The sequence below is a fragment of the Coloeus monedula genome, assembly GCF_965178545.1.
Source record: "Coloeus monedula genome assembly, chromosome: 3".
Taxonomy (NCBI): Eukaryota; Metazoa; Chordata; class Aves; order Passeriformes; family Corvidae; genus Coloeus; species Coloeus monedula.
In genome coordinates, this window is record NC_138783.1 from 20,977,831 (window position 1) to 21,002,515 (window position 24,685).

Sequence of the window (24,685 nt, forward strand, 5' to 3'; positions counted from 1 at the left end):
TTACTTGTGCCATGGTCTGCTCAGCTGTGTGAGATATACTGAAGGGAATGAATCTGTGAAATAACCATGTCTGGGTTTTGCAGACTGAAAAGCATCTTCCTGCCATAAAACACTTGGTTTCTTAGACAATCTGCTGTATTAGCACGTTTCCCCACTCCTCACTGAGTGGCTAAGCTAGCAGGGGAGATGGAGCTGATGTTTGAGGAGTGTTCTTGCCTGAAGGACAGAACAGTGCCTAAGCTTATTCTGCATCTATGACAAGTGACATAAAAAGAGGTTTCTAAGCTCAGACATAAGCTAAAGGAGGTGTGAAGCAGTACCATCTGTAAGTCACTTAAAAAGGTCCTGTGTTGTGGAATGCATGTAGCAAGATCCAGAGAATCAAATAAGGAAAAGGTTAAAAAAGGGAATGGATGGTTTCACAGACTGCGTGGCATTTACACACAAAGGTTCAGATGCAACTTCTGGGTTGGGAAGTTACAAAATGATGAATTGCTGGAAGCTGTTGTCAGGAAAAGGATGCCTGTGAAGATTGAATGGCTTCCAAATACAGCTGATGAGCTGCTGGTACACAGTCAAAGCTCATTTAGGTTCATATTTAACTTCCTGGAGGCAGATATTGGTTCCCTTAGTAATTTTCCACCCTCCCACCGCTAGAGGGATTGAAATTCCTCATGGGAATTCCTCTGTTTGCGTAAGTAACTGCACTCTACAGACAGCATGCCCAAACTTTGCCACGGGTTTGCTGGACAGCAATAGCCTTGGCAAGGCAAGTTCCTGACATACTAGAACCACAACAGGAACCTTCACTATTTTCTGGATCACTTCGTTGTCTGTTGATGCCACATCTTAATGCCTGTTAGCTCTTAGGGCTTGGTTTGTTACCTCACTACACCTGTCAAGAAGGCAGCTGTGTTGTCACATTTCAACTTCCTTCGAAGCCCTTTTGGGCTTCAAAAACAATGGCCGTAGTGGGCACTGTGGGTTATGGGCTATACTTTTGAGCTATACCTTGTCTGGGTTTTAATAAAATAGATATAGGTCTGGATGAAGGCTGCAACCCATTTAAAAAAGGTCTGTCATGGTTATATTAATGGAATTTGCACCATGATCTTCAGACAATTCTGCTTTTTGCTATTTAAAAAACCCCATAGGGGCTACTCATGTTTAGATTGAAATTTAAGGCTTTTAAACTAGTTAACACACTTGAAAGGGAAGGAGCCAGAAACCGGAGGGGGAAAGAGAGGAAGAAAAATCGCCTGTAGTTAGCAAGGAAAGGAATTTTTAATAATTTAAATCTGAAGGCTGAAAACACTGAAATTTACCTGTGCTACTGGTGATTAGATAAATCACGTCAGTGTCTTGTAGAAAGCACCTGGTACCCTGAATGTGTCCTTGTGAATGCTTTCAGCTAAGAAGCTGAAAATCAAGATGAGCTTCTACCATCTGCTTGAAATACCATTAATGATATATATAGAAATTGATTGGCAGATATGACTAATTAATAAGTCAGTATTTGTTAATGCTTTGAAGTTTGCAGGCTTTGGCTGCCTGGTGTCACTGCAGTGGTGCACAGAAGTGCTTCATGATTACTCTTCCTTGATGTTTATTTCTGAGTTCTAACTGATAAGGGGAGAAAGAGTAAAAAATTTAACAGGTTATTCCTCCCACAAGCTGTGCATCGAGTGAAGCAGGTTGTTCTGAGCAGGGCCTTAACCTGGTGTAACAGCACGTTATTCAACTCAAACATAGATGTAATAGAATGAATTAACATGGAAATTAATATGAGCCCTTGTGTTTATCTAATGCAATGTAGTTGATCCTCTATCAAGTATTTATCATAAAAAATGGAGTACCTAGGTCTGTCACAGACCCACAAAATAGTTTAAGTTAAAAAGGATCTCCAGAGGACATCAGTCCAACTCCTTCTTCAAATCGTGTTTGTTTAGATCAGATTGTTCAGTATCCAGCTGAGACTTGAACGCAGCTCCAAGGACGGAGATTCCACAACCTCCTTCAGGCAACCTGTTCTGGTATTCGACCACTGCCATTTTAAAATAAAATAAAATAAATCAAAACACTAAATATAGAACCCTTTTTTCTACATAAATAGAGCCTTTGGCCAGCCTCGCTCCATGTGGTCAGAATCTGTGTGTTTGGGTGATGCCTTAGGGGATCACTGTGCTCCAGGTGCGTCCTGCCGGCACCGAGCACAGGGAGGAAGGGTCGCTGCTGCGCTTTGCCTGGGTGGGTCAGCCCGCGGTTCCTACCTCTCATCTCTGTTAAGGGTGTAAAAACCAGCGCAAAGCTCGGACAAGTAAAACGCGCAGTCGACATCTAAAGGATTTTCTTTCTTGCCTCTTACAAACAAAACAGCGCGCACTGAGCGCCCCGAGGGAGGCGTGGCTGCGGCGCCGGTGCTGCTCCCGGCCGGCACGGAGGACGCTGCCAATCTGCTCGCAGCTCTTGCCCCCGAGGCAGTGCTGCGGTAGAAGCCGCTCCTTTCGGCGCCAGGGCTGCACAGGGATTTACTCGGGAGCGTCCCCGGCTCCCGCAGCCACGACCGCGGCCCCGCCGCGGCCTGTGCCCGGCGTCTCCTCTGCCCGGCTCCAAGATGGCGGACCCGTTCCCCCGGGTGCCTTCCCCGCGTGCCCGCCCCTTCCCGGCCCCTCCTGCGCGCGCGGGGCTCCGACCTCACTTCCGCTTGTGCAGCAGCCATTTTGTCTTTCCGCCGCCGCTGCTGCCCGAGCTTCTCCCTCCCTCCTGCCGCCGCGGGCCGCGACACTCCAGTTCCCCCCCGGGCGCGGCTCCCGCCGGGCCGGGGCCGATCCCGATCCCCCTTCCCTTATCTCGGGAGACTCCTCTGCAGCCCCGGCGCGGTTCTGAGGGCGCGGGGGCGGCTCCCGTGCCCCCGCCGCGCCATGTCCAGCGAGGAGAGCTACCTGGCCATCCTGCGGTACCTGACGAACGAGCGGGAGCCGTACGCGCCGGGCACGGAGGGCAACGCCAAGCGGAAGATCCGCAAGGCCGCCGCCTGCTACGTGGTGCGCGGCGGCACCCTGTACTACCAGCGGCGGCAGCGCGACCAGCAGCGCTTCGCCGAGCTGGAGGTGGTGCTGCAGGCCGAGCGCCGCGCCCGCCTCATCCGCGCCGCGCACCTGGCGCCCGACGGCGCGCACCGCACCCGCCTGCAGACCTGGCAGGGGCTCTCGCAGAAGTACTGGTGGAGAGGTGAGCGCGGCGGGCGGGGGCGGCGGCCGGGGCACGGCGCGGCTGCGGAGCCGGGGCTGCAGCTGCTGCGGCACGGAGCCACAGAATCGCGGCTGGAAGGGACCGCAGTGGGTCATCCGGTCCCGCCTCCCTGCTGAGGCAGGGTTACCCCAGAGCACATGGCACCGGACTGCGTCCGGACGGTTCTTGAATATCTGCACTGACGGAGACTCCACATACTCTCTGGGCAGCCAGTACCGGTGCACGGTCACCTTTACAATTTTTCCTCCTGTTCACGTGGAACTTCCCGTGCATCAGTTTCTGCTCGTTGCCTCTTGTCCTGTTGCTTGGCGCCACCGGGACCTTGCTCCGTCCTCCTGACACCATCTGTTTAGATATTTATACGTGTTAGTGCAGTCCCCTCTCAGTCGTCTCGTCTCAAGGCTGACTGGGCCCAGTTCCCTCAGACCGTCCTTGTAAAAAAGATTTTTCAGTCCCTTAATCATCCTTATTGCCCTCTCCTGGACCTGCTCCAGGAGTTCCCTGTCTCCCTTGTACTGAAGGAACGTCCGTGTGCCCTCCCCAGCGGGACCAGGAGGGGACTGTCGCTTGCTGAGTGACCAGTGCCTTTAAACGCCACCTCGAAGCACGTAGTCTGTGGGCAGTGACATTGTGTCACACCCTGAGAGCCAGGGCTCGCTCTGCACAGTGCAGCTTGGTCAGCAAATTGTCCAGGGCTTCTTGTCTGGTAGTGGTACCTTGCACATGTGGAAAGACGGAGTATGGCTATCCCCTCCAGGTTTTGCACACCGTCTGCTTAAGACAGTGACATCTCAAGCTGTGCCCTCGGTATAGGGTGATAATCCATTCCACGTGACCCGGGTTAGCTTTGGACCTCATCCACGAGTGTGATGGTGTTCATGTTTAAGTTCTACAGCTGCCAATGGTGGTTGGCAGTCCTGGCACTCATTGTTATATTTGTCTCTTTCTTGCAATGAGAAGCTGAAAAGACCAGACTAATTCTCAGCTGCGTTCTGAGTGATATCACAGCTGATACAAATGGTGGTGCCTGAACAACAGCAGTTCCCAATTGGACCTTCTTTTGGCTGAGGAAATGGCTTGATAACATGTTCCCTTTGGATTTAGTGTTCTACTTTTAGTCCTAGGTATCCATTAAACAAGTAGCCTGCTTTTCACTTGCTGTGGGCCCAGTGTGTGTCTGTATTGCTTCTCTTGTTCCGCTTTCTTCATCCATCAGCAAGTCTGTCATTTCAGCTTCAGTTTTCCCTATTTTCATTTGGAGGGGTATTGCTCTAGCTGCAGCCCATCCCTCCAATCCAAATCTCATTGACTTGAAGATCCTTTTCATGTGAAAAAGGTTGGCATCTCAAAGCTGGTATATCCGTTCTGGGTACTGGTTTCCTTGCCTCTATCTGCATTCTCATTGTCTGCCCAGCATTGGACTGTTCTAGCATCAACTCTCAGCCTATGCTGGAAGCTTCCTCCATGGGCCTCAGTGTAGCTTCTGTTTGTCAGGAGAGAGCATTCTGTATTCTTTGATCTTTCTGGTCACCTTTGTTTGCACATCCTATATTCTCTTACTTCTCTTGCACTGAGAATACTAAAATCCATTCCATGCTTTCAGTTCAAGTATTACGCTTCTTCCCTGTGTCTCCTTTAAAACAATGTTTTCCCTGCCATTACAGTACTTTTTGGCTGCTAGTGGACAGCAGCTTTGGCCCAGCTGTCATCCTGAGATGGGCATCATCTTGGGGTGTGTCTGTTCTGTAACTGCAAGGCAATAGGCTGGAGAATGGCTAGGAAGGGTGTTAGAGGTGCGATTTGAAGGCCAGAGACCTCCTGTCTTATTTCAGATGAAATCAAGGAAATGTAAAAATGTTGAAATGGGCATGAATGTCCTAGGTTGCCTTAAGTCTGTGTTTTCCTGATCCTTGCAGAGATGTGTATGTATTGATCATGCATGTCATGCTCTGAGAAGGTGTGAGCAAGCAAGTCTAAGTCTGTGTCTGCAAAGGTTTTGAGTTCTGCTGGGTTTTGAACCATAGAGACCCAGCTGCTATGTATGCTTTTATATTGTCCTAGTGAAGAAAATGAATTGGGATTGAAAGCCGTGCATGGAAAATGCCTTGGTATCTAGAAGAGGACCCTGGGCTTAGGACCTTTTGAGTATCTAAAATTATTTATAGAATTACAGAATGTGCTGAGTTGGAAGGGACCCACAAAGATCATTGAATACAACTCCAGGCCCTGCACAGGACCCCCCAAGAGTTACAAGAGTCATCCCCAAGAGCATTGTTCAAACACTTCCTGAGCTGTCAGGCTTGGTGCTGTGACCCCTTCCCTGGGGAGCCTGTTCCAGTGCCTGACCAACTTCTGGGGGGAGAATCTTTTCCTGATACCCAACCTAAACCTCCCCTGGCACAAATTCAGGCCATTTCCTCTGGTCCTGTCATTTATACTTGGTTACACTGGTAAAGTACTGGTGGGAAATTGATTTATTTAAATTCTAAAATCATAAGCAATTGATTTAAGTCAGTGTTAATAATGCATATCCATGTCATTGCATATAACACAGTTGATCCTAATTTTGCAAAAGCCCTTAAGTGAGGCTTCCAATTGCCGTCGTCTTCAGTAAGAACAAGCCATTTGCGTGGGCTAAATGCAAGATTATGTTATAGCTTTTATTACCTTGGGATTATTAGGCTAAATGTCTAAATATAATTTTTTTTTCTGGCCTTAAAAATCTTTCCAGGAGGGTTTGCTTAATGTAGTGACATTCTTAATGTTCTGTCTCAAATGACTGGTAGTGACATACAATATCATGCAAATGGTGTGAGAGAACCACAGCTGGTAATAATGAGTCAGAGAGGGAAAGTATAGGTGTCTGACTGCATTTTTCTTGGTTACTATGTAATATTTTTGATTATTAATTATCAGTGTTTTGCTAATCACCTACATATTGTAGTTATGTGTTTAAGGTAAATTGAATTAAGATTAGAAGCCTAATCATGCTGCATTAATTTTTCTTAGGTATTCTTAAGCAGGTTAAAGATTACATTAAAGAATGCAGCAAGTGCCAGGAAAAGCTAGATCGCTCTAGATCTCTCTCAGATCCCTCTGAAATGCTGGAGGAGCTAGGACTGGATGCAAAATCTCATGAGGACAGTAATGAGACAGATGATGAATTGAGTAACACAGCATCAATCCCAGCTGCATCCCCAAAGCCTGTGAAGAAGAAGCCAATAGCAAAGCACGAGCTTGTATTTGTAAGTACCATTGTTTACATCTGAATGGATTTGCATTGTCAAAGATATTGAATATGTAGAAATGGGTTACTGGTATACATGTGATGAAATTAATTATAGTGCATCATTGTTGGGAAATAAAATCAGCCTGCATATTTTGCGGGGTGCAGAATCTAAGATAAAATGAATGGCAAAATTGCCAGTAAAACATCACATACAAGGTTCTTTTGGGCTCTATATCTGTTTCTTGATACTATATTGATGTATAAAATTCTTGTTCATAACTGCAGGCTCACATGCACGTAAAGACACTTGAATTTAGAAACTGTTTCAAACTGTAGCATAGAAAAATACAGTCAAAGAACTGTTTGAATGTGTCTTGCCATTTTTCCAGTTGTCTGTTTTAACTGTGTTTGGAGGGAGGGTGAAACTTAAAGAGTGAAAGCAGTAGTAAAGTTAAACTGTATATTCTACAGGCTTGAACTGATTGTATGGTTGCAGAAAATAATCCTTTTCTGTGTTTCAGTGTGAATGCTTAAAAAGGCACAATCTAAATGTAATGAAGTTCTCATAATGTTGTTTATGACAGGTTGACAGTAAGGGCCTTGTGAAGCAGTCATCTTCCAAACATTGTCTGTCAGTCTTAAACCAACTGAATCAGCAGAGGCTTTCCAATCAGTTCTGTGATGTGACTTTGCTGATTGAAGGAGAGGAGTACAAAGCTCACAAATCTGTCTTGGCAGCCAACAGCGAGTACTTCCGAGAGCTCTTCATTGAAAAGGGAGCTGTCACTAGTCATGAAGCTGTAGTGGATCTGTCAGGTGAATTGTTGTGGGTTTCAAAGCTAGAAATCATAATATCCTAAGTAAGGTGTACAGTATTTAATTCAGTCTTTTTTGACTGTTGAAGACAACCAAATTTTTTGTCTTGTTTTTTTCTCTCTTTTAAAAATCTAAAAGTATTTTGTGTGGATCTTAATGCAAAAGTGTTCAGTCTGATTTTGCCTAATCTGATTTTCCATGGGCTGTGGTATTTAATCTAAAAATTTCTGAGAGGCTTTGGATGGATTTTTACCTTGCTTAGGCATGTTCCCTCCTTGTATTAGTCACAAACGTTAAAAAGGGAAGAAAATCAAATGCTTGAATACATCAAGCGGGAATGTTGACAAGCTGCTTGGAGAGCTGTTTAGTTTAATGAATGCTAAATTGCTTCTTAGTTCTGTAAAGCGGAATCATACATGTCTGCTTATATCTCAGACCTGGTACATAAAAGATAGGAGACAATTCTAAAATAAATGTTCTAAAAGTAGCTTTGTAGTGATGAAGAATACTGTACAGAACATATGCCTTCTGCATTGCTTTCTCACTTAATAACTGTCTCTGCATGAGCAACAGACATGGGTGAACAATAATCATCTAATAGGATAGTCCAGAAGGTTCCCCACATTAAATATTTGATTTATTATTTATGCAACTGTGGAAAATTATACCAAGTTCTTATATTTAATCAGTTCTATCTATATATCCATATCTTTATTGTTTTCAATAGCTACTTTCTTGTCTTATTTTTCTGCCACATCATTTGTTACTTAAGACCTGAGTACTTTCTGAATGTAGCAGGTCCAGAAAGACTTTGGTTAAATTCATCTGCTCTAAAAGTATTGTGACTCTCCCAGCACCTTGAAATATTCCTCATAGAATTTTATTGGGAAACTACCTAAGTTCTTCTTAGTTACTGGAAAAGTTGTCTGAGCTTACTTACACGTAGAAACTACATGAGGAGGCAGCTTTAGTGTAAATGACAACCGGGTCCCAGCGAAGGGCTCCAGTGTTATTTCCAAGTGTGTTTTGCTATAAATTTCACACTTAACTGTATCAAAGGTGAACTGCTGTTTTCATCATGGGATATTTTGGTGTAATTTCAGGTCATCAGTATTTTCTCTAATATCTTGTTTTATTCCTGGTAGGTTTCTGCAAGTCCAGTTTCCTGCCTTTATTGGAATTTGCTTATACTTCAGAATTAACATTTGACTTCTGTAGTATGGCGGAAGTGGCCATGCTCGCTCGGCATCTCTTCATGTCAGAGGTCCTGGAAATCTGTGAGAATGTGCACAAACAGATGGAAGAGAAACAAATTACGGTGTACCAAAAGGGAGGTATTCAAACAGTAGAGTCAACACAAAATGTAGCAGAGCAGGCTGAAGTGGAGATGCAGCCCGTGGATGGTGCTGAGCAAGCTAAGCTCACAGCCAGTGAAGTGCCAGTAGCTGTGAATGGAGCTCCTTCCTCTGCTGGGACAGAGGAGGCAGCAGCACCCCAGCCTGATCTGCACCCAGAGCCTCTGGAGGCCGCTGTGAGTGATCCTTCCAAGCCTGTGGAACAGTGTGAAACAACTGAAAATTACATCAAGATCCAGCTGGTGGAGAACATTTCAAACAGCATCTACAGCAGACACAGCACTGAGCCATCAGCTGTGGAAGCCATGGACACTCAGAATCAAAGGGAAACTGAGACAGTTCAAAATGACAGTGATAAAGCCCATGTGGACTCTGCTTCAGAAGACTCCTCAGAGACACTCAAGCAAAAAAGCAACGAGCAGAGCAGCTCTGTTTCCCAGCCAGAAAGCCTCGCTTCCAGCCAGGATGATACTTACAAAAGCAAACTTCGCCAGCGTTCAGTCAGTGAGGGGGGATACATCAGACTGCATAAAGGAATTGAGAAAAAACTGCAGAATAGAAAGACAAATCCTAAATCTGCAGTGCAGCAGGTATTCTGTCATTACACCTGTGGTTACCAAAGTAACTTCTAAGCTGTGGCAGTTGTGCAAACAAAACCCCAGAAGCATTGACTTGGCATCAGTATTCCTTCCACATTGAAGGTCTTTAGAATGCTTGGTGACCACAGCCTAGGTCGAGTATCTTCTCACAGCTTGTTATGGTTGGACAGAAGTTGTATTATCTCCGCAAAATTCTTAATGATCTGTGAATTTAATTGAGCTAGCTCTTGTGTATGTCTGTCATAGATACAAATACTTATCTGTTAGAGAAGTGAGATCCTACACTTCAGACTTGAAAACAGTGTTGGGAATGAAAAATCTTACATCCCATGTGGATATTAAGATGTGGTCAGGAGTCACAGTAATGCAGTCCTGCTACCTTCAGATTGGGGTCAGTTAAGAGAAAGGTTCAAAGAGCACTGGTGTTAAAAACTCTAGCACTTGAACATACTAAGTGTGTAGTAACTGAACTAGTTCCATTTACAATTTTTTTTAATGAAACAGTCTTATTACTCTTTCCCCTTTGAGAGCCTTTCTTCTTTCATTGTCTATGGGTAGTTGACATTCTTCTCAAGGGGCATTCATGCATTTAGTTTGTGACAGAGTGCACTTCACTGCATGTTGGCAAAGTCTTCTAAAGAGCTGTTAGTTTCCAGAGGAGTCCTGAGAGTTTTGCATACTAGAGCCACCAGTCCCACACACAGGGGAATAATTTGTTATTGTTACAACACCCTAATTGACAGAAACTGTAGCATTTGTGGTTTTTTACAGATGGACAGCTTAAAGACCAGACGTTAAAATTTGTGTGATCAAAATACTTGAGCAACCTATTTTTGCTGGTTAGAGAGTGCCAGGGTTTGGTTTGGTTTGGTTTTGTTTTGGAAGGGAGAATATTTACCTTTGGGGATAGTTCCTGTTAATTTATTTTGCAGTTTTTAAATCCAGTTCCTTGACAGATGAGGTCCACAGACCTATGGAAAAAAGGAATTGCTTGGGATCGGACTCAGGAATAGGTTTCTGCTTTCCTAACTTGTTAGTAGCTTTTATTGTTTTGTCTCATGCATCCCTCAACTTTCCCATATGTCATGGGATGTCATATAAGCTTCAGGAAAGAAACACTCTCCTGAGTTTCCAGTTTTGATGCTGGGAGAGTAACAGGAAAGAGATGGCAGGAAAAATACTGCCAATTTAAATTACAGTAGTTGCACCTGGCATGGAGATATTGGGGATGAGATGTGCTTTGTAGGAATTAATTATTTTCCTAGCTCTTACTACTCATATACTGAACAAAATTATTTTTGTGGCTTCACAATTTAGCCAAGTTTGCATAAGTTATCAGAGCAACAGGAAATTTTTTTTAAAAATACATTAAAAATTTTTCTCTGTGTTGAGTTTCAGTTTAGTTTTCAGAGGCATGGAAGGGCTGGCATGTTTTCAAAAACTGCTGGGCACCTCACTTGTTGGGAGAACAAGATGAAGAAATAGGGGTGGTTGTACTTCCTTCCCTTGCCTTCTCAGAAACCCAAAGGGGACACAGGTTACAGGACATTTCAATATGATTACTTACAGTTTGGCTTTTAAAGAATTTGGCAGCAAGTTTCTATGAAGGAAGATGAGATTATCAGCTCCAGGTAGCACTGCCAGTACCACCTGACAAAAACCCACTAGTGCCTTATTTCTAGATAAAAAGTCTCTAGGAAAGCTGGAATGCTCTTAACTTGATAGAGATCATGACTGGCAGTACTCTGTGCTTCTTCTGTAACTATCCCTTAGCTGCCACTTAGGCAGTTACTCAGGGCTGAAGAGTTCATTGTCCCTGAATTGGTAAGTCACTGTGGGACCATCATAATAATAAGTTTATGGTTTTTCACTCACCCTGAGATCTGTTTTGTAGTGAACTGAAATGAGGTAACTTTCTAGCAACTAAGCTAAGCAAAATGAAGAGGTATTACAGTAACACAGAAACATCAGCTTTTAATACAGGCTTTCAGACAGGGTATGAAGTACAGTGCAGTAAAATTCATTCAAAGGTTCTGTTTTTCCAACTTAGGTTGCCATGAAGCTGGTACAAAGAGGAAAAAAAATGAAACAGCCCAAAAGAGAGACCACGGAAAATAATGAAGTGGAAGCTCAGCACAAATGCACTGAGTGTGGAATGGTGTTCCAGCGGCGCTATGCGCTTATAATGCACACGCTGAAACATGAAAGATCTAAAGAATATAAATGCCCAGTAAGTTGAGGGGTTGGGGTGGTTTTTTTTGTGTGTGTAGACCTTCCTCTTCATGAAAATTAATTCAGTAGTGATATTAGTAATTATTTTTCCTTGCCTTTTTTTGTACATACATTTATTTTCCTTACGGATTTCAGAGTTGGATACAGCCTTGATCTGGATGGGGTGAGGTAGAATGGGGTGCAGCCACTTGGCCTGACAGCAGTGTGTGACTTGCTGCTCAAGACAGTGATTTGCTTTTAACCCTACCAGTAAATTTATGTTTAGATTAGACTGGAAGTTAGTCTCACTAGGAAGTGACCAGTGGTTCTGTCAGTAGCCATAAAATAAAAGTTTACAACTATTCGTTAACCTGAGACAAAATGGCTGTTGGAGTCAAGTTATAGATTTAACTAATCATATTACTGTGCTTAAAACATTTGAGTACTTTCTTGTTGTTTTAAATAATTCTGTTACATGCAAAGTAAAGCTGTAATATTTTCTGTCCCAGTTGTGCAAGAAAGAATTCCAGTACGGTGCCTCTCTGCGCGCCCATCTGGTGCGGCACACGCGGAAGACGGACGCCACCGCCGCAGCTCCTGGCGCCGAGGGGACAGGCGTGTCCTCGGTGAAAGGGAGAACCAAGCGGGAGTTTGTGTGTGACATCTGTGGGAGAACTCTGCCTAAGCTCTATTCTCTCAGAATACATATGCTTAAACATACAGGTGTCAAACCCCATGCGTGCAAGGTAAAGTCCTTTTGCTCTCTAATCAGATTAGTAATGTTCTCTATTACCAATACATTGGTATTGATACTCTGCGCTAAAATTTATGTTAATCTTGGTCACTTCACAATAGGGAAAACTGCTGCAGCATTCATGATGAAATTGCTTGCAGTCCAAGAGTGAGAAAATTAGAATGAACTTGAGTTGTGCAAGTTTATATTCTTGTGTCTAGAAGAATGTCTTCCTTCAATTATTCTTAACAGACCAGTTGTGTCACTGGTGCAAAATCACAGGCTTGGCCATTCTAGTTCCCAAGAAATACAGGAGGTTTTGTTCTGTTTGAAGTTAAACACCTATTAAATGATTAGTTTTATTTGTCCTATTCCACCACGTATGGATTTTTTTAGGTTTGTGGAAAGACCTTTACATATAAGCATGGATTAAAAATGCACTTAGCTCTCCATGAAGTACAGAAACAGTTCAAGTGTGACTTGTGTGAAAAGTCTTTTGTCACAAAAAGAAGTCTTCAGGAACACATGAGCATTCATACAGGTAAGTAATGTGAAAAGGAATCCTTTTCTTTTGCTTGGCTATTGTATTCTGCTGAACTTTAACATTGTTCTTCAGTGTCAAAGGAACTGTTTAAAAAAATAAGTGGTAGTTTGTTCTTCTGGTCAGGCAGCTGAGATATAGGTAAATAGTCATTTTCTGGGGCTTTTTACCAAAGTTTAATGTTATCATGCAGATGTTCTATGCAAGAATGGGGAATTGTGGTTGGTCTGTTCCTGTGGTTTTATGTACATGTTTAATTCTTGTATCATGTCAGTTCAACAAAAAATAGGCAACAGGCTGGGATATTCTCGAGCACTTAATCTTCCAGCCTGTCCTTTTAGAGGAAAACATGCTAAGTTAAATGTCTCAGAATCTCCATATACATTTTACAGGATTTCCTGTACTAATACTGACATTTTATAAAGCCTGGTGTCTTGAAAGATCTTAGCATGTGAAAGATGACAATATAATAATTTAATACAAGCAGAGTTTTAAAATTGTAATGTGTAAACATTGTCTGTGTTTCTGGTTTTCTGGGCTGGGCAGAATCAGGAGAGATATTCAGTTAGGACAATGTGTTCCTGAAATTAAGGAATTTATATTAGTAGTCATCACTCCTACATTGATGGAATGGAGCAGAAACTTTTATTTTAAGATGTTTTTCCACAAATGCAAGATACAAGCAATAATCCATAAGCAATGCTGTGTTGCTGAAAAAGTTGCAAAATACATAAACACAGGCTTTTATCACACAAGAGGGCGGTTTTTTAGGCTGCTCACTTTTCCTGACTAAATCATAGTTGCAGTGATGTACCTATGTTTAAAAACATGAAATAAAGTAATTTAGAGTTCCTACTCCCCCCTTTGTATATTATTACATTAACACATACAAATACACCTTAAAATTCCATTAGGGTGTAATTAAACCAACTTCTCTTACTGCTCTGATTACTTGAAATAAATTATATATGAATTATTATGAACCTGTCTCACAAAGCACTCCGGAGAAATGGAGGCCTGGCTTGGTAACATATTTTGTTTTGTTTTTGCCAGGAGAATCCAAATACCTTTGCTCCATCTGCGGAAAATCCTTCCACAGGGCATCAGGACTCAGTAAACACATAAAGAAACATCAGCCAAAGCCTGAAGTTCGTGGATATCAGTGTACTCAGTAAGTCAGGTGATGGGTGGTTTTAATCTTAGCATTAATGGTCATAGTAGTTTTCAAGATTAAAAGCAGCTCCTTGTTGTAGCATAAAACTGTTCCACTGGCCTGGGATAAGACTTGTAAAGCATGAGAATAAAAAATGCATTTTTGTAAATACGTGTCCTGGAGAGCAAAAGCTTGGTTTTAAACTGTTACCTAGCTCTAGTTTCATGCAGCTGTTCTCTGATGACTGCACTGTAATTGGTGCTGTAATCAGTAGCTGTGTGGGTGTACAGCTTTTTTGTAGGGCAGATAAAAGAGTGTAAGGTTGTCAGAGGCCAAGGGCCTTCAGCCTGGTTTTGCTGTCTTTTAGTGTGACAGCTGATTTCAGTTTGGTTTGAAGATGTCCTGTAGGGTCTGCAGTGTCCTGCGCTTGTATGCATTGCTGTGTTTAGGAAATGGCTGTGCAGGAACTTCACCAACTGAGACTGACTGTTGCAGTTCTCTTGATTATAAAACATAATATTGCAATAAGTGGCATTTATTGTTAATGGCATTTATTATTATTTAAATAATAGCACTGTGCACTTCTGGTAAGCAGAAACTGTAACTGGAAGGTGTGTTAGTGCACTAGCAAAACATGGGTACTTTTTCCATGACCAAGAGGACTATAGGGAACCTTTCAAGTGCCCTGCAGAAGGACAGATAATGCTTAATTTTGGAACTCACAATGAGGTCCCTGGGAAGCTCTGTCAGATATTAAGAGGAGTGGTACAATTTATCTGATTGCCTGTAGCAACTCAAAGTTTTAAAGGAAGTAATAATCTAAAGAATTGCTTAAAGTATCTCAGTAGTGCCGCATGCTACCAAAAATGCTGTTTTCTAAATTACAAAAACTTACTTCAGGTCTGTCAGCAATGGTTTTATGTAGTGATTTTTAATGCTAAAAGTATTAATTCTAAAAATACAAAGAACAGAGCTGAGAGGATGCACAGACACTGTTTCCTGAAAGATACTAGGGAAGTCTATACTAGGGAATTTTAGTTTTGAAGGTGAAATACATTTATAAACAAAAACTTTTTACTCGAGGCAGTAGAGCCATGGGTGCAAGAGATCACCTTGACAGAGAAGATACTTTGACTCCACAGCTTCTTCAAAATAGCCACAGTCCTTGCTGCTTCTTCAGCGAAGGTCTCTACTAAGGATGTAATTCATGTTGTCACAAGTGGCTTAGAGAGCTTCACTAAGCAATAACCAGACTTCAGTTTTTTAGTTTGGTGGCTGGGAATGGAAAGCTCCCTGTCAGGCTTCAGTCTGAACTTCTGGCCTAGTTGAGCAAAGCTAACTATGAATTACTTCTTTAAAATGTTCATGGAAGTTTTGCAGTGAAGTATGTGTTTAAGTTGCAGTAATGCATGACAATGTTAGAGGGTGGTGGTTGCTTGAGTTTTTTACTTCTCTAATGGCTTTTCCAAATAAGAATCCTTGAGGAGAGAGCACCAAGTGCCAACCCCATTCAAGCCCCTGAGGGGTCTTTGTGATACTTTTTGATATGGATGTGCAAACTGAGGATCCCTGAGAGTCCCATTTGAACTGGAGCAGTCAGATTTTCCAGCCTAGGAGGAGGAGGTTGTTTGGGTGGCTCAAAGACTGTTAATCTTTTTTTTTTTCTTTTCTCCCTCAAAAGCAAGGAAGACTTCTTTTCCTCTCCAAAATACCCATTATTCAGGGAATGTAACATTAAATGTTTTGTTCCTGTATGGAAGCCTTTTTCATGTTCAGATTCCACTGGATGTTGTGAATTCTGAGATTCCCTTATACCAGTGGTTGATACTACAGAAGTTGAATCCTCCACCTTTGCTTGCTGGCATTGCTCTGCCTCTGTCCTTTCTGGAGTCATACAGCTGTATGTTGTTACATGAGGAAGAGAGAGAGATGAGCAGCAGAATTTCTTTCAAGGGAGGAACCATGTTTTTGATTAAACCAAACTGTAGTTTGCAGACCAAGAGGAGCTGTATAGTCATACTATGGCAGAGTATAAATGAAGGAAAACCATGAGTTTGCCTGGGTTAAGATGTGTACAAGCAGCAAGCTAAAGAATGAGTATCACTACTTTCAGATGCTTTCTTGCAGGATTATGAATTTGGTTTCTTAAATTTCTAAAAAACCCCTACTTTTGAGCATTAAAAACAACAAATTCCATCTATCTTGGTGTCAGTCCTCTTTGGTTGAGGGAAGAAGCAGCTATTACTGTCCTCATATTTTCATATGGTATAATATAAATTTCTGATGTCACCCAGTTGGTAGCAGAAAGGATATAGTTACTCATAACAGACAAAAAGGTTTCAGAGGTCTTCAGGTTTTATTGCAGGCTTTCAAATAAGCTGCTGTTCTTTTTAATTTTTCGTAGTTTAGAATGGGATTGTGCTTTAAATAAATAATTATTAAATACTTAAGTATTAAATAAATACTGATGATGCAGTAGGTGTTCTCAAACAGTTGCCATTAAAGAAGAGGGTCTCAGTGCCTTTGAAATCAGTGCCTTTCTTGTATGGGATGCTAAAACATTCAATGTTACAGGTGTGACAAGAGTTTCTATGAAGCTCGGGATCTTCGGCAGCATATGAATAAACATTTAGGTGTGAAGCCATTTCAGTGTCAGTTCTGTGGAAAATGTTACAGCTGGAAGAAAGACTGGTATTCTCATGTAAAGTCTCATTCTGTCACGGACCCTTATAGGTAAGAGGAAATTAATTTAACTGAAATGTACTAATCAAAGTGAGGTTATACAGATCCACAGCCAGTCAACAAGGCACTGCCTACTTTCAAAGTACCAATGGATTGATGGTGACTGGGGTCTTGAGTACTTGAGAATGGGTGGGTGACTTTAAATAGTGTGGATTAGCTGCTGACCTGGGACACAGTCCTGCAAGTAAGACATGTGAAGTCATAAGAGGATAAATGCAATCAATGAAGTTAGAAACGTATGTGATCTCACTTCTCTAGAAGGGTAAGTGGAAGCTTTGTGGCTGTGGATAAGAGAAAATGTAGTTCAGTCCAACAATAATGACTTCTAATTATGGAACTACTTGCCATATAAGACAGTATTCCCATTAAACTTTGCCTACCATCATTAAAGTGCATTTTGGTTTAAAAGACATAAGTGTACAATAATAGGTTTAATAGATTTCTCACTTAACACATTTTAGGTGCAATGTATGTGGAAAAGAATTTTATGAGAAAGCTTTGTACAGAAGGCATGTAAAGAAAGCCACACATGGTAAAAAAGGAAGAGCAAAACAAAATCTGGAACGAGTTTGTGAGCATTGTGGAAGAAAGTTTACACAGCTCCGGGAATATAGGAGACACATGAACAATCATGAAGGTATGTAGAACAGAACTAGTCATGGCATCCCTCAGCCCCTAAAAACATGATGGAAAAAGGGGTAATTGTTTCTTTGAGTCTGCATGTGTCCTGTCTGGCAAGACATGGAGGAGTTTTTACAGATTCTCCAATTAGTTTTATGCGAATCCTGGTTTGGTACCTTGCTACCAGTGATTACCAGAAGTTGCTGTTGGGGTCTTGCTAAAACTCCAGTCACACACAGGGACTGTGACAATTTTTCCTCAGAACCTGAACAGAAGAGGAACTTTTTTACAAGTGATTTAGAGGGGTAAAATATTCTCTACTTTCAAAGGTGCACGCAGTTAACAAAGTACTCTTCAGATAGGAGAATGATTGGCCTAAATTTAAAAAACAAAAAGGACCAATGTTGGAAATTGATCAACTTCTTGATTTATAACAAGTGGTAAACTATATGATGTTTGGGAAAAATATGAAAACTTTTTTTATATATATATATATTTTTTTTTTTTTAAGTACATGCATTTTTGCTTTAGATGAAGTATGAATTTGATTTTTGAGTATTTGTTTCTTCCAGCTGTTTTGGGAGCCTGTATATTCTCCTGTCTCGGAGCAAAACCGTTTTTTTTTGGTTTTTTTTGAAGCATGTCTCCTTTTAGAGAGCATTTATGAGTAAATCTGACAGGTGTCTAACTACTGAAATAGAGATTTTGTGTTTGTTTGTAAACAGAGAAAGTGTCCTGTAGTAGGTGCTCAGCCTAAATCTAGAGTAACTGTCACAGAGGAAGAGCCAGTAGTGAGATGGTGTTTGTCACCACCCATACACCTCGTTAGATGTTACAGACCACAGAACTCAGATGTTATGAGGGAAAATAAGATTATACAAACATCAGATGCTGTATTTGAACATATGCAGTGTGGAAGAGGAGGGGTAAAGCTGTAGGTGTACAGGAGGATTTACAGAAGCAAAGGGTGACTAGAAATATAAGTGACAAATTCTGCGCAGTAAAACATGGCTTCGGAAAGGCATCGCCAGCAAAATAAATTATTAGAATTCCATTAAGCATTGTACACTTAAAATAAGGAAGAAACTGCATTAAAAGGAATCTTGAAAAGTTTTTAAAAGCGAAGTGTTGGCTTGGGCTGGGCACTTGTGGAAAATGTCACCATTGAATGCATGATGCTTGCATATGTTGTTCCACAGAAATGGTGAACAGGATCTCTTTCTTACATGGCAGCAGTACAGTGTTCTCTGCTCTCCCACACTGCTGCCGTCCCTGTCTGCGCTGATCCTGGCTCCCTGTGAGCTCCGGGTCACCTTTCCTTGCTTTGCCCCGCGCAGGTGTGAAGCCGTTCGAGTGCCTGACGTGCGGCGTGGCCTGGGCGGACGCGCGCTCCCTGAAGCGCCACGTGCGGACGCACACCGGGGAGCGGCCCTACGTGTGCCCTGTGTGCAACGAGGCCTACATCGACGCGCGCACCCTGCGCAAGCACATGACCAAGTTCCACAGGGACTACATACCCTGCAAAATCATGCTGGAAAAAGATACTCTTCAGTTTCACAACCAGGGGACGCAGGTGGAACATGCCATCAGCATTTTAGCGTCAGACATGCAGGAGCAGGAAACCGAGATCAGCTTTGGTGCTGGTGAGGGCGAGACTGTGGTAGTGACAGGAGAGACTCTCGAAGCCATCGAAGCAGTTGCAGCTACTGAGGAATGTACATCAGTCTCTACCCTTTCTGACCAAAGCATCATGCAGGTGGTAAATTACGTACTGGCACAACAGCAAGGACAGAAAATGGCTGAAGTGTCACAGGCCATTGAAACTGTAGAAGTAGAAGTGGCCCATGTAACGAAGACGGAGCCAATTTAGTATATGAGAGAGCAAGAAGTGTAAGGTTCTATGATCTGTGAGAGCCAAATATTTAACGGGTTATCTGAGGCTTTCAGTGATGCCTGTTCTCAAATGGTTAATCCTCAGTACTGAATGTTGTGATGACAGAATACTGCACCATGCATTAGAGGGAAAAAGTTCCAATACTCCAGTGTGGGCCAAGGCTTTGAAAGCTAAGATTTCTATACTGGCTATAACTTAAAAAAAAAAAAAAAGGTTAAAATAATGTTTTTGTGTCATGGAGTGAGTATCATACTGTAACTTTGAAAAATTAAGAAGAAAAAAACATATAAAAAGGCTGCACTAAAAACTAGAAATGCACAGCTATTGGTAGCTTTTTTGTTTGTTTTAATGTGCATTTCATCAAGTTTGTGAGCAAATTACCTGTATTGGATTCTGTCTGTTTCCTCCCAAGACAAGGGAGGTGGTAGAATGCTTTGTGTAGCGTGTGCTTAATATGACATACAGAAAAACTGAAGCTTTTTTTCTCTGGGCAAATGCACCGTTGGCATTTAGTGAATCCCAGTTCTGAAGAACTTATTTAAATTCCAGGTGTGTGGGTGGCTGGTCCAAGGTTCAGCAAAACGCTGTAAAATGTTTTATAGATAATGGGCAGGAATCTGCTGAAGTCTGAGGGAGTGTTTCTCCAGGATGGTTGTGGATTTAAGTTGACCAGAGGACAGCCCACCATAGGCAGACTACTTAGAGAAGTGAACTCCTTTTCATTTGTAAGGGAGGAGGTTATGCTGCAGCCTCTGTACAGAGTCATGTTTAGCTCAGCGATGTTTGTTTGGAAGCTATTGCCAGCACTGATGTATGTACCCAAAGCAGGCAACCTGATGATGGATGCTTCTAACTTTGCTGTACATTTGATGTAGAAACTGTCAAAGGAACTAATGGAACACATCTTTGGGAACTGAGGAAGTCCAGCTAGTTACAGACTGATCTTGTCTTGTATTGGAAGGAGGAGGCCTGCTAATGCCCAAGCAGGACACATGACAATATCAGGGTAGAGAGATATGAAAATCTTAGTATGGGGTAAAATTTAGATTTGTCTCAAAATTACCAGAATCTCTAGAAAACCGTATTACTGCTGCTTTAAGAAAAGTACTTCTAGGGCCAGTTGATACCTAGTGTTGCACCACATAGTTGGACAAATCCTTACTGGGTGTTCCTGCAAGTAAGTGTGAATGACAGCTGTGCTTGGCCCAGGTTTCCATGTCCCTGGTTTAATACCATGAACAGGGCACATATAAATCAGTACAAGGTGTGGGTTCCTTCGTTGCTGCGTGGTTTTTAAAGCAAGCTGCATATCTGTCAAGGAGACTGAAAGTGCTTTGCATGTGAACAATCAGAGCTGTAGTCTTTACATCCTTCTCAGTCTGTAGTGGTATCACGTATTTCCTAACTTGGACAGCAGCAAGATACCTGAGCAGCCAGAACTATTGCAGGGTAAACTTCATATATAAAGTGACATGCACAGAACTCGGCTACCTGTGAAACAGATCCACTGAACAAATTTAAGCAAACCCTGTGGCAAAGTAACCACCTCATTTCAATTAGTATTTCTACTTTTCATCTTACTTAACTATGTGGATATCTGTCTACTAAGCTACAGAATGGACTGTTCTTTTTATACTTTGCAATTCGGTAGATAAGCAGTTGTTGAAATTTTTTTGTTTGAGTTCCTGTCTTGGATCCAGATTAATTTGTAGATGCCTATTTCAAAAGTCAGGGTCTTATTTCAGAGAAACAGTGTAGTTATTTATATATCCTGCAGCCCTTTACAATTGTATTATTTTCTAATTACCAAATGGAGTAAAACTAAAATGAATATTAAAGAAAAATTACTGCTAGCTGTAACTTGAATTTTTGTATGGTAAAGAATCTGGAGATAGCCATCCTGCTTAAAATTAAAATACTGCCATTATGATGGAAAAAGATTTAAAAGAGCACTAGGTAAACTTGAAAATTTACTTCAATGTTTGTGTGCTAAAAATAATTATGTATTACTAAAGTGAGTAAGTGTTCAAGGAAAAATAGCTGTAAATAGTGCTAGAACATTATTTGTATATTTAGTGTGTTACCTTACAAAAAAGAATATTACCAGCACCTTAGTTTAATCTTTGGTGCATTTATTTATTTGCCCAGCCTATGGAAGAAGTGAATCTGAATTTCGGAGCCTTCCTATCCACTGTCAGAATGCTTTTACTGACTCAATGATCTGCTGTTTAAAAACAACCACCAACCAAACTAATCACAAAAGGTTGTTTTCTAAACAAGATTCAGCCAGGAATGTCAAAGCTGAATGTTGTGGCTCCCCTTTCCTAACATGCTGTGCCTTACCTTTTCCGAACGGCGTGAGGTAAGTAGGGAGTGTCACTCTTGGCTTTGCTGTTCCCATATGTGTGGAGTTGCCTTATGTTTTTCTTTGGACTTCAGCACTTAAGACATTCACTACCCTTCTGCAAAAGTCAGGCTGCAAATACGCAGTTGGTATCTGATTTTTTTAAAAACAAAGTTCATGAGAAGTGTCCATTCATTAAGTATTCCTAGTGAATTCCTGTACATAATGAATTTGATTTGTACATTCTGCTGTTTTTATTTAGTGTTAGATGTATAAAGTTACGGTTATTTCTGTCATCAAATAAACTGAGCTCTGCCATGAATTGCTCTTTCAAGAAAAATCTTTTTTTTTCCTGGGGAAAGAAGGTGTTACAGAATTACTTACTCTTCTTCGGTATTTCACATTCCATACACAGATTATGGCCTGAATAGTTCTAGTAACCCCTGCTTTTTAATTTTTGCTTAAGGCTCAGAGAATTATGTTGTATGGGGAAAGGGGAAAGGGGAAAGGGGAGGAGAGGAGAGGAAAGGAGAGGAAAGGAGAGGAAAGGAAAGGAAAGGAAAGGAAAGGAAAGGAAAGGAAAGGAAAGGAAAGGAAAGGAAAGGAAAGGAAAGGAAAGGAAAGGAAAGGAAAGGAAAGGAAAGGAAAGGAAAGGAAAGGAAAGGAAAGGAAAGGAAAGGAAAGGAAAGGAAAGGAAAGGAAAGGAAAGGAAAGGAAAGGCACTGCCCTCCTGAATTGTGTCAGAACATGGCTGTACAAGAGCACAGTGCTAATGAAACACCGAGTGTAGTGATCCTGAAATTGCTTTGGCTGCAAGTCCTCGCGGTGGGTGAGGCAACTGCTCGGCCCTCTGGTACCCAGCTGTAACCATTTTGGTTTGTTTCAAATGTTAATTTCTCTTGACTTGGGTGTCCATAACACTGCACTCCAAAGCAAGCACCAGCCAGCACTTCCATCTTGGTCTCTGCCCTGGGATGGGTATTTGAGCAGGGGTTGTGGTGTGGAAGTTGTCCTGCAGTGTCACTCTCCTGGCTGAAGGATGAGCTGTACAGCTGCCTCCAGGTCTGGGAACAGTGTCCTGTGCCTTTCCCTTTGCTGTTACAGGATCTTCAAGGCAGCACCAATGTTGCAGAAAGCCTGATTATCTTCTGTGGTTCATCCTAAGGGAATGCTAGGAGTTTTTTAGCACACTAACTCCTCTGTGAGCCCCTGTAAGTAACCAAGCTAAGTCTATACATAAAGAAAAATGGGGGTTTCAAAAGGCTGATTGCTGAAGGAGTAAGGAAGGCTTCTGTTGAACAACTGCTGCTCCACATGGGTTCAACTATCATGGACAACAGCCAAGTGATGTGTGGATAATTTTTGCCCCACTTTGTTTCTACTGGAGCTACAACCATGTCATTCCTCCCTGTTAAAGGAAGCACCATGAATTTCTACAGCATCAGTGTATAATGATAACATTCAGGAGCCAGTCTACAGCTGGTGCTGACAACGTGTGGAACCCCCCAGCATCTCTCAAGCAGCTCTTAACTGAGGCTTATTCTTGTGCAGAAATGTCCAGCTGCTGCAGGAGAGGCCCTGGTCACTCCGTTGTCACCCTCAAGTGTAGGGCTGTTGGGGAACATCCTTACAAGCCTCGTGTGACCTTTAAAAGACTTTGCAGAAAGAAGGTTTTTCTTGTTCCCCATGGAAAAATTTTGTCCTGCAGGCTTTGTCTCTTGTCAGGGGTCACGTGCCCTGCCTTACAGCTTTGCTGACTTAAGTGGTGCTTTTAGATGTGGAGTAGTGCAAGCTCTTGTCCTGGCTTTAAATTTCACGTGTGAACAGGATTGTTACACAAGCACCTGAGTAACAAAACTAAAGCACTCCCTTAGGCCTTCGTTCCACCATTACCTGTTCAGTGCCTGCAGCTGTAGAGAGCAGCTGGTGTGAGTAGGGAAGGTTCCCACAGCTACACTTCGTCATCATGGCACTGCTATGGTTCTGTAATGAGCTACTGAGCATCAGCAAACACCTTATGTGCAACTACCATGTTTACAAATTAGGGGAAGCTGGGGGAGAAAAGGAAAGACAATTACATTTTTATTATAACTTGCATTACCTTTAGATTAATAGCTTGGCATCAATAAACAGCAATATGGACTCATAATTTCACGTTTCAGTGGAGCTCTTGCTACCATAAACACTTTCTGTGTATCCATCTCATCAGGAGATCCAGTCCCAAGAAACAAATTTAAGAACTGAGCCACACGCCAAGCAGAGGTTTTCCAGATGTTGCTCCATGCCACTGCATCAGGAAGTTCATTTTACCAGCCATGATGTCGCTGCCACTCCTCCCTCCTCCTTACCCAGCCTGAGGGGCAGCTGGCATTGGAGTGTCCAGACCTCAAAAAGCTGCAGAGTTCAAAGGTTTGGGCAGTAAATCTTGGGCTCCCACCACTGCCGATTACTAAATGTGAACTGGCAAACATGAATTGAACATGCTGTGTCCAGAGTTCAAGTGTAACAGCTGATGTTCTGTGCTCTTGAGTCCATGGATAACTACACACCTACCCCCAGGCAACGGCTCCACATAATTAGACATGAACAGCTTTCCTAAGCACTACATAAAATGCCAGTATTTCAAAATTAGACAACAATAGGAGATCTTTTTGCTAATGAAACCAGAAGAAATAAGGGATGTGTTAACAGGATAAAGTAACCAATTTGTTAATTGTCCAATATTTACGGTGTTCTAGTGTCTCATGCCAGAGACACAAGACAACAAATTTTGGTGAGTTTAGAACATAACCTTCCCTTTTGTAGCCTAAGGGCAGAACTACTCAGCATTCTTCAGCTTGTAGTTTTATAAGGAATTCAAAAAACCCCAACCTCTTTGCAGAACACCCTTTAAGGCTACCAACTACACAAACAATAAGCCTTCTTGAAACTCTGTTGCTTCTCCAAACAGATTTATCTTATCTTACAGCAGCCCAGAAAGAGTTCTAGTGACACCAGTGAATTCCAATAGTTTAAAACCCGTTTGCCCCCTCAGGAACCAGAAGTTGCCATTTTCTCAAAAGCTGACTTCTCCTCCCAAGTCTCTTTGGAAAGCCAGCTTTGGTAAAGCCACTGCAGCACACAGAACTCAGCAGAGCCCTGTGAGTTCTGACAAAGGGCTGCTCTGCAAACCTGGCAGCCGTGGAGATGAAGCTC

General features: G+C 42.2%; 1 protein-coding gene across 1 annotated transcript; it reads left to right on the plus strand.

Annotated features, from left to right (window-relative positions):
* Nucleotides 1-2,746: 2,746 nt before the first annotated feature.
* ZBTB11 (zinc finger and BTB domain containing 11) lies at nt 2,747-21,801 on the plus strand. Its single transcript, XM_082279297.1, has 11 exons — nt 2,747-3,231; nt 6,262-6,497; nt 7,066-7,297; nt 8,443-9,242; nt 11,302-11,481; nt 11,972-12,208; nt 12,592-12,736; nt 13,790-13,907; nt 16,464-16,622; nt 17,093-17,268; nt 18,590-21,801. The coding sequence occupies exons 1-11, from the start codon at nt 2,922-2,924 to the stop codon at nt 19,120-19,122; spliced, it is 3,126 nt and encodes a 1,041-aa protein (XP_082135423.1). The 5' UTR covers nt 2,747-2,921; the 3' UTR covers nt 19,123-21,801.
* The last annotated feature ends 2,884 nt before the right edge of the window (nt 21,802-24,685 follow it).

Excerpts from the sequence above, each read along its gene's own strand:
- ZBTB11 (XM_082279297.1), top strand. The coding sequence starts at position 2,922 with ATGTCCAGCGAGGAGAGCTACCTGGCCATCCTGCGGTACCTGACGAAC. Across the intron at positions 11,482-11,971 it reads CTAAAGAATATAAATGCCCA|TTGTGCAAGAAAGAATTCCA; the intron begins GTAAGTTGAGGG and ends TTTCTGTCCCAG. Across the intron at positions 12,737-13,789 it reads ACACATGAGCATTCATACAG|GAGAATCCAAATACCTTTGC; the intron begins GTAAGTAATGTG and ends TGTTTTTGCCAG.